We start from the raw sequence: 14886 nt of genomic DNA on the forward strand, positions 1-14886 counted from the left end.
AGGGCAAACATGAAAACACAAAAGGACATCTTCATACATTACAGTCTTCAAATAGATAGTCTCTCCTCGTTATCCAAATTTTTCTACATCACTGTGTTCTCAGACCTTGACAAGTTCAATTCTGCGTCCCTAGTTCATCAGGAGGATGGGCAACAACACTGTCTAAGGGACCAGCTTGACTGATCTTCTTTTGATGTGGGAAGTGTATAAGAGGAAATCTGGCTAAATGCAGGAATAGGGAAGAGATAAAAACATAAATATGAAAGCAGGTGATAAAAGACTAGGAACACAGGAAGCAGAAACAAGCTTGTTGGTGGCTGAGAAGAAATGGATGTTGAAGAATTGGGACTGATGAGGAAATAGCCTTTTTATTTAAAGACGGCAGTGAATGAAGTGAAGATTGCCCTTGCCTTAGGTGTTTTCATTTGACCTAGCCTCCTTGCATATTGCTTGCTCTGCTGTTGCTGACCTGTCACTGTATTTATCCTATTATGCTTACTTACTATGTTCCTATCTTTCTAAACATGACCTGATTTGTCACTTGCCTGTTCCTTTCCATTACTTAAGTATAAGAACTCTTGAGTGATTTGTATTCCAGATTAGATTGTTATGATGGCTTTTACTTTGTTTTGTTGAAAATATGAGTATTACTTGAGGGGAGTTGCAAGGACATCTCAATAATACTAATTTTATTGCCATAATTTGTGGGCATTCCTTACAAATTTTAGTGAGGCATTTTGATTTCCTATCAGAGTGACTATATTTATAATATTTTCATTGATGTCAGTATCTTGGTTTAAAAGAAATCACTATGGAAATGTTAATGTTATGGAAACTACTCTCCTTAGAAGAATATCCCTGTGTTAAAATTTTGCTTGTTTATAATAAGACACAGGGTAAAAATTTGAGACTACTGTTGTGAATAGAAGCTGACAAAGAGGAACAGAACTGCTTAAAGATTAAGTTACGAGAAACAATCTTAGTTGCAAGATTATAATAATTATAACATGACCCATGACTCTCCTGATTTTTCATCGTTCTTCCCGATTCTCGGGACCAATCCCCCGATTTTCAGAACAGTTTCAGCAATTTTCATTTTATTTTAAACTCTCGTGCGTTTCCTCGTTCTATCGATATATGGCCGAGTATGGCTGGTCGATGGTAGTTCTATAATCACAACCGGATGGCAGTACGGGGCACTGTGGCCAGCCATATGCTCCTCTTTGGTCTGTAATACAGTCAAATACACAAATAGCTTAAAAATAGGAAGTGGAAGTCGCAAGCGAGTAACCTAACCTCAGAAATAGCACACCATAGACGTCTACCAAGGGCAGGACCTGCATAAATGCTCATGTTACGTTATGTAGTAGTGCTTCTTGGTTGTATGTCTTAATATTTGTTTTGGCCAAAATGTCAAAAAAAGTAATATGATGCAGTGTTTAAAACCGCTTATAGGGAAGAGTTTCAGTGAATCCAGGAAGGAACCAACGTTCACATTCTGTACTACAGTATATGTAGGTGTGATTTTTCAGTTGCGCATGACAGGAAGTGCGATATACTCAAACATGTGCAAACAAAAAAAAAAAAAATGTAAGGAGAGTGTCCAGTGTGTAGAAAGAAACCATGTAAAAACCAAGATTTAAATCCTGTGACAAATGCTGAGGCTTTATTTATATCATTTATCATAGAACATAACCTGCCTGTGCCAACCACGCGAGGCCTTTGTTTTGCAAAATGATTCCTGATTTGGAAATCGCTAAACAATATGGGTGTGCTAGAACGAGAACAGCGGCTATCATTATAGAAATGTGCATGGAAGAAAGGGCCAAAAATGTATCACATTTGCATGTGAATGCATTTTCTGTTGCTACTGATGGTAGCAATAAAAGCGACTTGAAAATATATCCTATTGTAACATTTTTTAGGCCTGAACTCAGTGAAATTCAGAGTTGTTTACTCTCTGTGCCTAATTTAGTAGGGGATGCTACTGGAGCTAACATTGCCAATCTTTTGTTCTCAATTTTTCAGGAATTCTGCATTCCATTAAAAAAACTACCTAGCTCTTGGTGCTGATAATGCTCCAGCAGTGGTACGAGTAAAGAATGGTGTGGCAGGATGTTTGAAGCAGAAAAATAGTAACATAATCATCGTAGGCTGCTCTTGTCACCTAATTAATCTTACTGCATAGAGGGGTATGGCGTGCTTGCCTGTAAATGTAGATGAAAGTATAATTGATATATTTTATAATCTAGAAAGGAGTACAAAGGGGAAAGGAAAGTTCAAAAAATTTCAGACTTAACAGAACACAGGGATCAGGAAAATTCTGAAGTATGTGCCTACTCGATGGTTATCAGTTTATCACTAAGAAGGTCTTTAGATAGGATTTTGCTGCAGGGGGACTCTTTGGTTACTTCATTCAAGAGCAAAATTGTGAGTAAGGATTCTCAGATGGGAACTTTAAAGACTTATAAAATTCCTAAGCACAGTCTAAGTGCAGATGTGTTTTGTTTGTCTGAAAAGGTAAAGCATTGTCATAACATTTTACCACACTTAGTTAAAAGGAAAACCCAGTCATCAGTTTCACCCCAAAAAATGAAACTACTTGTGACACCAAGAGCCATGCATTGTCACATGAAGAACAATTGTTCATGTTCCTTTCATCAAATTTACATAAATCTTTTTGTCTTTTCCTCTGAAGTTTCATGGATATCTTTGAGAATCCAAATGTAGCTCTTCAGTCAAGTATGCTGCACATCCACTTATTGAAGTCAATTTTGGAGGAACTATTGAAGAATGTGATGGCAAGGTTTGTAAAATCACATGTTATTAAAAGCTCCTCCTCTCTCCTTGATGTAGATTATCATACTTCAGCAAATCAAAAGGATGATTGTGATCTGATGATAGGGAACTCTGCATTTGTTTTGGTGAACACTTCAAAGTCTGAGGAAAAGTGCACGTTCTTGAAGTCTGTTAGAAAGTGTTTCTCTTTATCATGTGACTAAATGGTATACAAATTTCCATTCAAAGAGGAAGTTTTAATTAAGGCAGAAGTTGCAAATGTTTCTGCTATAAGTAAGACATCATTTTCTAGCCTTAGATTTTCATTAACTAGTTTCGGAACATTCTGACTAGTGAAACAGAACACTTAGATAAAGAAACTGATATTCTGCCCTTCCAATTCTGTAACTTTCAGCTTGAAGAAACAGACCTGGCAAATGGAAGAATTTATGTTCAGTGGGCATTGGTAGGTCAGATGAAATCATCTGATACTGTACTTAAATATAACAGACTCTCTAAGGTGATGCTTGCTATTTTATCAATTCCACATAGCAATGCAGAACGTAAAAGGATTTTTAGCAGAGTCACAAAGACAAAAACAAAGTTCAGATCCTTGCTGTCTGGAGAAACTTTGGAGAAACTTTTAACCTTAAAATCAGTTCAGCAAGGCAAGTGCTTTGAATAAAAATTAAGTTCCAAGTTTCTGAAGAGGGCTAAGTCAGCTACGGGTGTGTTGAACAACAATTAGTCGTAATGTGTTCAGCATGTTGAAGGATGAGAAGTCAAGTATGTCCAGTATTTTGTATTCACATATAAATAATGAAAAATATATACCCAGGCGAAATAGAGTTGTTAATGTATTGAATTATAATTAATTAGTACATGTTCTGCCATCAGTGATGTTTCGTAATATATTACGATTCGCTGCCAAATTTCTCATGATTTTTTACTTTTGAAAGTTGGCATGTCTGCATGACCTAATATCCCCACCATACCATTATGTCCCATAGTGGTTGTGAAACTTATACTAATGTTAAAATTGGATTATTGATGGAAAATAACAAGTTTGATATTTTATGTCCTACATGAAATATCACATGGGCAGTTACATATCTGTTGGCATGGTTTCTGAAATGTATTTGTTTTCAAATATTCAGGGGAAACTATATTTTCTTTTTAGATTTGAGAAGAAGGCCAATAAGATGCTTCTGAAGGCTTCCCAAACTTTAGAACATTCCACAGGACTGACACTAGGACCAAGACGGTCAGGCTTACTTCTTGGTAAATATATGCATATTGTAAAGATGTAATCTTCAAAACAGTCCCAGTCCCACCTTCACCTCACCTCAGAATATCATAAAATCTATCGTACACCAACTTGAGTTCAAGAACTGCCCTGACTTCTGTATAAGACCTGCCAAATTCCTCCTTACGTGAATGAACAGTTTAAAAGCACAATATACTGTAAATGTCTGCCCCCAGGATCACCAGTGCTTCCTTTGGCGAATATATCACTTTTGAAGTCAGTAGATTACCTGAACATTTGATACCCTTCCCTGTTTTCTCCTTTTCACCTATTCATCAACCATTCTCCCTTCACCTGTGGTGCCTACAATCCCTTACATGTGTACAAAAATCATTTTACTCTGGATTCTTCTTTCTGAATAGTTGTTGAAGACATAATGGTTTGTTTTTTTTTCCTTACTTTTCTAATATACACTTATACTTCATGTCGTAGCATACATAAGTTGCCCTTTCTTTCTGTACTTTACCTAAGTTTTATTGCTTAAATGCGTTCTATCTTTACTTGTGATATGATGAATGAACTGGAAGGAAGATAAAACTAAGTCAACACAAAGCAGATGAAAGAGAAAAAGGAGAGATAATTATACAACCAGAGGAGGTAAGAAAAAGATCGAAAGATTACTCTGATGAACTCTTCAATATGAGAAGGGGTGTAGATGAGAGGATAGAGGTAGAGTGTAAAGGGACAGAATCTGAGAGTGCAGTCACAGTGGAAGAGGTGGAAACTGCTGGTTTCCTCCAGAGCAAAGGTATGAAAAGTAATGCAGTGGAAAAGATTCGGTAGTGATGGGCAGTCTGGGACGGGGTCTTGAGATTTCTCGAGACTAGCGCAGGCACTGTTTCTTGTGAGAAATTTCAAGACATCTCGGGAGCGTTGTCCCTGTATTGTGTGGCAAGCAGCGTGCCTTAGGCCTACAGGTAGGCGGAACTGAATGTTGTTTGTGCCGAGTATGCGAATAGCCAACCATGGACCTTCTCCATTCTGTAAATACGTGTCAACAAGCAACTGGGGTGCTCAATTCTTTCATTTCTACCGAGGTCTATTTTGACGCAGTATAACCTAATTATAAAGGGTACGAATTCTGTCATTGTATGAAGTGGTAAGTACACAAATGAGTAGGCTAAGTACAGAAACTGACGGCTACAGTAGGTACCTACCTGGATACTAGAGGCGTGCATTATTCAAACTTGAGACCAGTGTTGCCAACTTAGCGGATTTTCCGCTAAATTTGGCGGAATTAGGTGACTGTCGGCGGAGAAATATATCATTTAGTGGACAGCGGATTTTGAGCTGAATTCTAGATTTATTGTAGCGGAATTTAGTGTTTCATCCATTTTACGTTTTTTTAATTTGTTCTCCAGTCTGTCTCCGAGCTAGCAGTCACATGAGGGAAACATGTTAACTTATTGGATTTGATGTTATGAGATCATGGTATCAAAAATTTGTAATGCGTGGGGAAAGGTTACTTATCTCTTAGTTAACGAATGACGACAGATAATGAAACTGCGAGAGAGTAGCATTTATATTTATGCTAGGAAGGAAAACCGTTAATGAACTGGCCTGTTCTGTGTGTGGCCCTTGAGGTAGGGGATTCACCTAGTTTGCACCCGGCAGTAAAACGCCTACAAGTTTTAGCTCTCCGGCTCACAGGCAGGGGGTTAATCCCAGTGAAACTCACAGATCAGGTGAGTACAGACATTTACTTGTATTTTTATTATTATTTATTATTATTATTGCTCATTTTTATTGCTCATTATTTGAGATCGGATTTCTTGGCGGAATTTTAGCGGAGTTTTAGAAGTATTTAGTGGATCTTGAAAATATAAGTTGGCGACACTGCTTGAGACCAGGCTATATGTGCCTTGCAGCATATGCAACCACCATTACGCATGAGTGGAATGTATAATCTAAAATGCCTGAGAGTGCTACAATTTTTTCGACAGGTGGTGTGCATCGATATCTGACCCCACATTCAGTATCATATGACCCTTGCTTGTGTTTACCGATATTTTGGTGACGAAGGAAATAATTCCTTAAAATGTTATCGAGTATTCCTGTCATAATTAGCTACTTCGGTATATGACATTGCAGTGTGTAACTGTGTCTTATTGTACACGACAACTTTAAGACAATGTCCGAAACACAACGTAAGTCGTGAATGTAGGTTATTTTGAAGGGATGCCAAAAGGGGAATCGTCACAGAGAACAACTTCGGCTCAGCCTGCATCATAAGCTATTCTGTCGACAACAGTTACAAGGTATTCAGGTACCGGTACATCGTATGTATAGTTATTCACTAATTATGCAGGGTTATTTAGCTAAGGTCCACCTGAAACAAGTCATGAACTGTTTAAGATACTGACATTCTGTTTTCACTTTTGTTAATGGTATTAAGGGGTTCTTAGTTGAACGTGCAGTACTTTTCCAGGCTTTTGACAAAATTTATCAGCAAACAGCTTACACTTGTAGTTACTTGTAGTTACTGGAACGTTGCATAGATCGCAGCATAGAAGAATCGGTCACAAGAGTCTTGCGATCTGTGACGTCAGTCTTGAGAGTCTTGCCCATCACTAGGATTTGGAAAACAAATGACAGAATATGTGCAAGCATGTTAAAAAAATTATCACAGCAGTGTCCAGACACATGTGGGGGAAGACAGAGAGTGGTTTTGGAATGAAACTGGACTACGACAAGGAAGTGTCCTGTCACCACAGTTATTCATAATGATTATAGACAAAATTGTGAGAAGACAAAGATAAAATATGGGGACAGGGAGCTAAACTGTCTGCAAATGATATTGTGGTGTGGGGAACAAACAGAGAGGAAAAGTGCAAGGGCAGCTTGACATGCTGAGTAAGATTATTGAAAATTATGGAATGAAAAAGAGGAAGACAATGGTGTTGACCAGAGAAGGAAGGGAACAGAAAATTATGGAATGAAAAAGAGGAAGACAAGGGTGTTGACCAGAGAAGGAAGGGAACAGAAGGGACAGAAAATATAAAAATTGTGGAGAGCTTCACGTACTTGGGATGCAAATTGATGCAGAAATGGGCATGAAAATCAGAAAAGAGGTTCATCTCAGAAGAAATGCATTCTACTAGAATGTGAGAAACCTGGTGTGGAGGAAGGAAATACCAATGAAGTGTAAAGAGGTGATGTATAAGGTGTATTACTGCCCAATACTGATATGCAGCAGAGACCTGGAAGTGACAAAAAGACAGGCGAATAAAATCCAGGCCATTGAAATGACATTTTTAAGTGATATGATAGGAAAGACAAGAAAGGACAGAGTAAGAAATGAGAACATCAAGAAGGAAATCCAAGTGGAAAGGCTTGGATAAGCTTGTAAGAGGGAAGAACGCCAAAGCAGATGATAGAGAACTAGATAGGATATGGCAAGAGGGAGACCCAGGCAAAGGGGGTTGAAAACAATCAAGAATAATTTAATAAGAAAAAATCTGGATTGAAACACAGTTAAGGAGGAACAATGGTGATTGAATAGAGGAAACATACCATAAGCATCCTAACCCAGCAGGAGCTGAACAAGAGAAATTGATGATGATAGATAGATAGATAAAAGCCTTTATTTTCCATGGTGAAGTGGAGGCTCCTGGTCCTCTTCTACACATAACCATTTTGAGGATTATGAATGAACAATAATTTTTTGGAATTTTGTCATACTGCTGGAAACTGAATGTATAAGTGAGATAAAATTCTAAGTTGGTGTATGTTTGTCTTGGTGATGTACCTTTTTATAACCTCAGAAGCATTGCAGCACATTCTGTATATCTCATTGCAATTATGTGATGATTGGTGTTATATTAAATACAGGGACTGTATCTTAATTAAGGCCATGGCCACGTTAGTGTGACATTAAACCACTAGCAAAAGAAGTGGGAGGGGGATATCGCTATCATTGCTGCGTTGTAGTATATCTAGAATATGCAAATTCAATGCAGAGATGATAAAACAGCCTTCACAAATAACCTAACCTTCAAACCTCAAGTAATGTAGGTACCTACTTACTATTTGAAATGGGCGAGGCTGATCATGACCATATGCAGGGGGATGATTTGGTGCCATTTTGACAAAATAATTCATCAGATGAATGGAATTGATTATAAAACCAAATTTTTCATTGGGAGCAACAAGAAAATGCCAAATTATCTTAACAACAAATGCATAAGGACCATTCCTGCGTAAACATGGTTACGGTTCAGTGGACATAGTTGCTTATCTATGCAAGTTGCTTACAGCTCATGCCATCTAGTGGCCTTCAGGGAAACAGTATAAATAGGGCACAGTCATAAACGTTTTTCCACGCCATTGGTGTTGCATTTTACTTGCAGGTCAATAAAATGTTTTTAAAAAAGTCATGTTTTGGACTTAAATGCTTTCCCACAGGAGCTCCTCAATTAGTTGTATAAAGAAACTAAAGAAATATTGAACATTGTATATTAATGTAATTAGCATGTATACTGTCTGAAAATAAAGTACAAAAATTGTAAGAGGACATACTGCTCTGAACCCAAAGTTGATCTCTAGCGTTTTTATTTTCTCTTGAGTGAAAGCTTACCATAAAATCAACAAAGAAATGTAATTATATTTTTCAAATATACTTTAGCACTGTCAATGTGGGCATTTTGATGAAAATGAAAATCCACATCCTGTTTCCAGTCATTCGATCAAGTCAGGAATGGAATGAATGAAGCCCCCATCTAGCGGCGAGGATAGGAAAATGATGTGCCAGCTGCCGAAGCCTGTCGCACTCCTCGTGGGGCCTTTTAATCATGAAATTCATTTCATGCAAAGAAATGTATGTTCCGTCGTGAGCAACTTCTCCGTCAGCGTGTGGTCGGGTGAGCTATCTTGCTTGATAAACGTGGGCGGTGCACTATGCCATAGCATACTGATGTGTTGCTCTCTCACAAGCAACCTTGCACACCGAAGGTTTTTGGCAGTGTAAGTTTGAGGAAGGGCTAGGATTGGGAAAGTAGTGGCCGTGCCCTTAATTATTTGCCTGGTGTGAAAATGGAAAACCACGGAAAACCATCTTCAGGGCTACCAACGGTGGGATTCGAACTCACCATCTCCTTAATGCAAGCTCACAGCTATACATGGCCCTTACAGCACGCCAACTTGCTTGGTCCTGTACGTCATTATTGTGTTTTGATAAGTGTTAATCAGAAACATATGCCACTGTTAATGGCAAACTTCTTCCTTATATTATCTAGATTCCCCGCTGTAAGAGACCAGGTCTTTAGAGCTTGACATCAGAGCCCTTAGGCCACTGAGGAGATAAATTTATTGATGATTGATTTCTGTTAATTGTTTGTGTAACATACATACTGTGAACATTAATATTTTTTACCCAGCACATAGCAGAGCTGCAAATACAGGAAATGCTGCTTTGAATTTCTCTTTCTTGATGTCCTGCTTGCCCATTCCCCTCCACTGCATGTGTTGAATCACACAATGCACTCTGCACAACAATAGTAAACAATCGATACCATGCTGTCCTCAGTCGCGCACTGATGTATTAACACCCTTAACCGCTAACTTTTTGTTGCTATTTCAGTGTACTAAATTGCGGGGTATGAGAGATATCGAGCCGTTCCCACTGATGATTAACCGAACTGTTTTTGGATGACAGATAGTCTCTCACACTGTTGAATGTATTATGCCCATAAATTTTCCTTAACTTATTTTCAGATGCCCTATGTATTTGTATCTTATAAAAGCCATACACTAAATAAATAAATAAATAAATAAATAAATAAATAAATAAATAAATAAGTAAATAAATAAATAAATAAATAAAACCACTTTACAAATGGGTAGTTAACATATCTAGTACAAATTTGTCCAGAATTAGATTACATTTCTTTTCTCTTTCACTTTTTACACGTAATGTTGAGAGAATAGACCTTTGTATAGACTTTCCTGCCCTATTTAAAAAAAAAGAAGAAAAAATGTGATGAATTGTAAGGAAGCCTGACCCCTCTAAATGTAAGGAGTGGCTCTACCTATGGTTTTAAAATCCATGTTTTGAAATTTGTAAGCACTGTATTTAAGAATCCAGAGTGTTGTTCCTAACCGACTTCATTGACACAGTTGGTTAGTTGTTTTCCTTCTGTTCCTGAAATAGTATGTTCAATCCTTGCTAAGGTCAGTGACATTCAAGGTGTTCAAATTTAACATCTCCATGTTGTAAGCTCCCAGCACATTAAACTACCACTTTGTGAGACAAAATTCGGGCACTTCAGTGTTTAAAATCTGTTATTGTTCCTTTTATGCTAAAACCTATGCCTTACTGTACGATGGTTGACTTGTTCTAGCTGAATCACGCGAAGATGTTGTGGATGAACAAGAAATGGAGAACTATTTGGTGTGTGTGATGGCTCTACAGAAGCTAATGCAGAGTGAAAGAATGCTTATGGTGGGCATTGTACCTCTTGATTTACAGCCACGGGCATTTGAAATCCTCATTCGAGATGCTTTGAACATGGTGGTTCAAGATGGGGAGGTACGTTTTCTTAGTATACACGTAATAAACATGAATGCACAGCTGTAGATGTCATGAACTTGTGTGTTTGGGTGAATTTTGTTTAGTTGTTCTTTGTATATTTACCTCTTGTCCTAGAAAGGACAATAAAGAACTTAGATTATATATAGCTCTTGCCATCCAGTGTTTACTTTTAATTGAACTTAGATAATCAGTCAATAGGTACAGCCTTTGTGCCTTTAACTTCCAGTTGAAAAACTTAGAAATAAAATGCTATGGCAAGCTTTAATTTTACAAACCTATATCCTTCTCTATGTTACAACAGGGTAAATCACAATCTCTCAGTGCTTCACAAAGGTTTCCATGTTGACAGTATACATAAAAAATGAAGGAACTCCTGTCCAAATTTTTTGGCTGGAATCTTTATCATTGGAGGATAAAAGGAAGTTGTTTCCCCTAGATGTTGTTGCAGCATACAGGAAGGTGGGAGAAAAGACTAGAAAGAAGGAGCTTTTATTAGATGTTAAGGCAGAATGCTTCCCTAGGTCCAGTTGATGTACAACTTCAGAGGCTCTTAAGATCGAGAGGGTGGGAAAAAGGGGATTGAAGGGCTTCAATAGCGAAATATCAAATTTGATTTGGTGAATCTTGGTGTGAATGGGGGTTTAAAAGATTGGCTTACCTTAATACGATTAAAAATACCCTTTACAGTCTCTAATTTGGATGTATAGAAACTATCATCGTTTTAGTGAAAGTTCAGGAATGGTTGAAATATCACACAGGGAGAAAGAGATGAGCTTACAAGCAGGAAACGGTAAGGACCTTGGAAAAATTTCACACTGATCTTTGTACAGTACCTACATCAGAAGAAAGAAACAACTAATGTTGTTTACAAGAAAATGTTTTAATTACTATTAATATACATTCAAAATTGCTCCCATGCAAAGCTGAAGTGGGGTGCTAGTAAATTATAAATCACAGTGGAAAACAGTGTGCCTACAAGGATACCTTCATTATTTTTGAGGACGTTGAAAATGAGTGAATTTACCGAGCTCAGAACATTTTAAGCAAGCCTCAGACCTATGGGAATAACAGGCCATTTGATAGGCCAGTGACTCCTTGAAAACAACTTGGCGAATGAAATGGCATTCGATGGGGAGCTGTCAATATTAATGGGGCTTATGGAAGAAAGAAAGTAGAACTGGCTGAGTCAGCAAAGAGGATGCATCTGAATGTGCTAGAAGTAAGTGATATTCGGGTAAGGGGAGATAACGAGGCAGAGATAGGAGGTTATATAGTGTAGTTGACGGGTGTTAAAAAGGGAAGGGCAGAGTGTGGACTAGGCCTGTTTTTCAGGAATACTATTGCACGCAACTTAGTTTCTGTTAGGCATGTAAATGAGCGAATGATGTGGGTAGATATGGCAGTTGGAGGAATTAGGACGAGAATTGTCTCAGTATATTCACCATGTGAGGCATTGAGTGACATCGTAGTCAGGGTCAACAGCAAGGATAGGATAGTGCTAATGGGCAATTTCAATGCGAGATTTTGAAATAGAACTGAAGAATATGAAAGGGTGATTGGTAAATGTGGGGAAGATTTGGAAGCTAATGGGAATGGGAAGCGTTTGCTGGACTTCTGTGCTAGTATGGGTTTAGCAGTTACGAATACATTCTTCAAGCATAAGGCTATTCACCGCTACACATGGGAGGCTAGGGATACCAGATCCATAATAGACTATATCTTAACCGACTTCAAATTCAGGAAGTCTGTTATGAATGTACGGGTTTTTCGGGGATTTTTCAAAGATACCACTATCTGATCTGTAGTGAACTAGGTATCTCTAGGCCTAGGATAGAGAAAGTGAAATCTGTCTACAAACGAATAAGGGTAGAAAATCTCCAGGGCGAGGAAATTAGACAGAAGTACTTGGATATGATTAGCGAGAAGTTTCGGACAGTGGACAGTAAGCAGGTTCAGGGTATAGAAAGAGAATGGGTGACATACAGGGATGCTGTAGCAGAAACAGCAAGGGAATGCCTAGGAACGACTGTGTGTAAAGATGGGAAAAAGCTAACATCTTGGTGGAATGATGAAGTGAGAACAGCTTGTGAACGTAAAAAGAAGGCTTATCAGAAATGGCTCCAAACAAGGGCTGATACAGACAGGGAATTGTACGTAGATGAAAGAAACAGAGCAAAAAATATATAGTTTTGGATCCAAAAAGAAGTTGCGGGAAGATTTTGGTAATAACCTGGAACGGCTAGGTCAAGCAGCAGGGAAACCTTTCTGGACAGTAATAAAGAATCTTACGAAGGGAGGGAAAAAGGAAATGGAACAGTGTTTTGGGTAATTCAGGTAAAAGTAAACTCGTGTCCTCATCCTGAGGTGGTGCAGCTCTTTTCAGGCACACCCCCATTGGAGGTGAGCTGCATGTACCATTTCAACCACATACCAGCCCTCCTGCCAGTTTTAAATTCCTGGCAGTACCGGGAATCGAACCCGGGTCCCCGAGGACGGCAGCTAATAACACTAACCGTTACGCTACGGAGGCGGACAGGTAATTCAGGTGAACTCATATTAGATCCCAGGAAATCACTGGACAGGTGGAGGGAAAATTTTGAAAATCTTCTCAACGTAAAAGGAAATCTTTCTGTTGGTGTCGCAAACAGCCAGGCTCATAGGGAGGAGGAAAATGATGTTGGTGAAATTACGCTTGAGGAAGTGGAAAGGATGGTAAAAACTCCATTGTCAAAAAGCAGCAGGAATAGATGAAATTAGACCTGAAATGATGAAGTATAGTGGGAAGACAAGGATGATATGGCTTCATAGAGTAGTAAAATTAACATGGAGTGTTGGTAAGGTACCTTCAGATTGGACAAAAGCAGTAATTGCACCTATCTATAAGCAAGGGATCAGGAAGGATTGCAACAACTATCAAGGTATCTCATTGATTAGTATACCAGGCAAAGTATTCACTGGCATCTTGGAAGGGAGGGTGTGATCAGTGGTTGAGAGGAAGTTGGATGAAAACCAGTGTGGTTTCAGACCATAGAGGGGCTGTCAGGATCAGATTTTCAGTATGCACCAGGTAATTGAAAAATGTTTTGAGAGGAATAGACAGTTGGGTTTATGTTTTTTTAGATCTAGAGAAAGCATATGTTAGGGTACTGAGGGAAAAGATGTTCGCCATTCTGAGGGACTGTGGAATTAAAGGTAGATTATTAAAATCAATCAAAGGCATTTATGTTGACAATTGGGCTGCAGTGAGAATTGATGGTAGAATGAATTCTTGGTTCAGGGTACTTACAGGGGTTAGTAGTTTACATGGATCATCTGCTGAAAGATATAAAGTGGTAGGGAGGGATTCGGTAAGGTGGAAATATAGTAAGCAGTGTGGCCTATGCTGACAACTTGGTCTTAATGGCAGATTGTGCCGAAAGCCTGCAGTCTAATATCTTGGAACTTGAAAATAGGTGCAATGAGTATGGTATCAAAATTAGCCTTTCGAAGACTAAATTGATGTCAGAAGGTAAAAAATTCAACAGAATTGAATGTCAGATTGGTGATACAAAGCTGGAATAGGTAGATAATGTCAAGTATTTAGGATGTGTGTTCTCCCAGGCTGGTACGGTAATATAGTAAGTGAGATTGAATCAAGGTGCAGTAAAGCTAATGCAGTGAGCTTGCAGTTGCGATCAATAGTATTCTGTAAAAAGGAAGTCAGCTCCTGGACGAAACTATCTTTACATCGGTCTGTTTCCAGACCAACTTTCCTTTACGGGAGCGAAAGCTGGGTGGATTCAGGATATCTTATTCATAAGTTAGAAGTAACAGACATGAAAGTAGCGAGAATGATTGCTGGTACAAACAGGTGGGAACAAAGGCAGGCGGGTACTCAGAATGAGGAGATAAATGCCAGTTAGGAATGAACTTCATAGATGAAGCTGGACGCATAAACCGGCTTCGGTGGTGGGATCTTGTGAGGCGAATGAAGGAGTATAGGTTACTTAGGAGAGTAATGGAGGGTAAGAGAAGAAGAGGGAGACAAAGACGACGATGGTTAGACTCGGTTTCTAACGATTTGAAGATAAGAGGTATATTTATTTATTATTTATTGAATGGCATATATATACAGAAATAGAAAAGCAAGTACATTATATTTTAATAACCAAAGTTGTTACCCATTCTAGAGCCTCGTATTGGCCTCTAGAAAATCAAACCAATGTCCAGGGTAGGCTCTTCTGATACACTCCTTTACAATGTGTTCGATGGTTTGAAAAGGAGCACCACAGTC

The 14886-nt window shown here is 38.5% G+C and overlaps 1 protein-coding gene across 2 annotated transcripts in view; it reads left to right on the plus strand.

The window, feature by feature from the left end:
- The window catches only part of Exo70 (exocyst complex component 7), a 127939-nt gene that overhangs the window by 45826 nt on the left and 67227 nt on the right, over positions 1 to 14886 (plus strand). For both annotated transcript variants that reach the window (XM_068228326.1, XM_067149878.2), the window contains 2 exons: positions 3959 to 4059; positions 10423 to 10610. In XM_068228326.1, the coding sequence (XP_068084427.1) occupies positions 3959 to 4059; positions 10423 to 10610 (289 nt within the window). The remainder of the gene's footprint in view (positions 1 to 3958; positions 4060 to 10422; positions 10611 to 14886) is intronic.

This window comes from Anabrus simplex, chromosome 6 (genome assembly GCF_040414725.1).
Source record: "Anabrus simplex isolate iqAnaSimp1 chromosome 6, ASM4041472v1, whole genome shotgun sequence".
Taxonomy (NCBI): domain Eukaryota; kingdom Metazoa; phylum Arthropoda; class Insecta; order Orthoptera; family Tettigoniidae; genus Anabrus; species Anabrus simplex.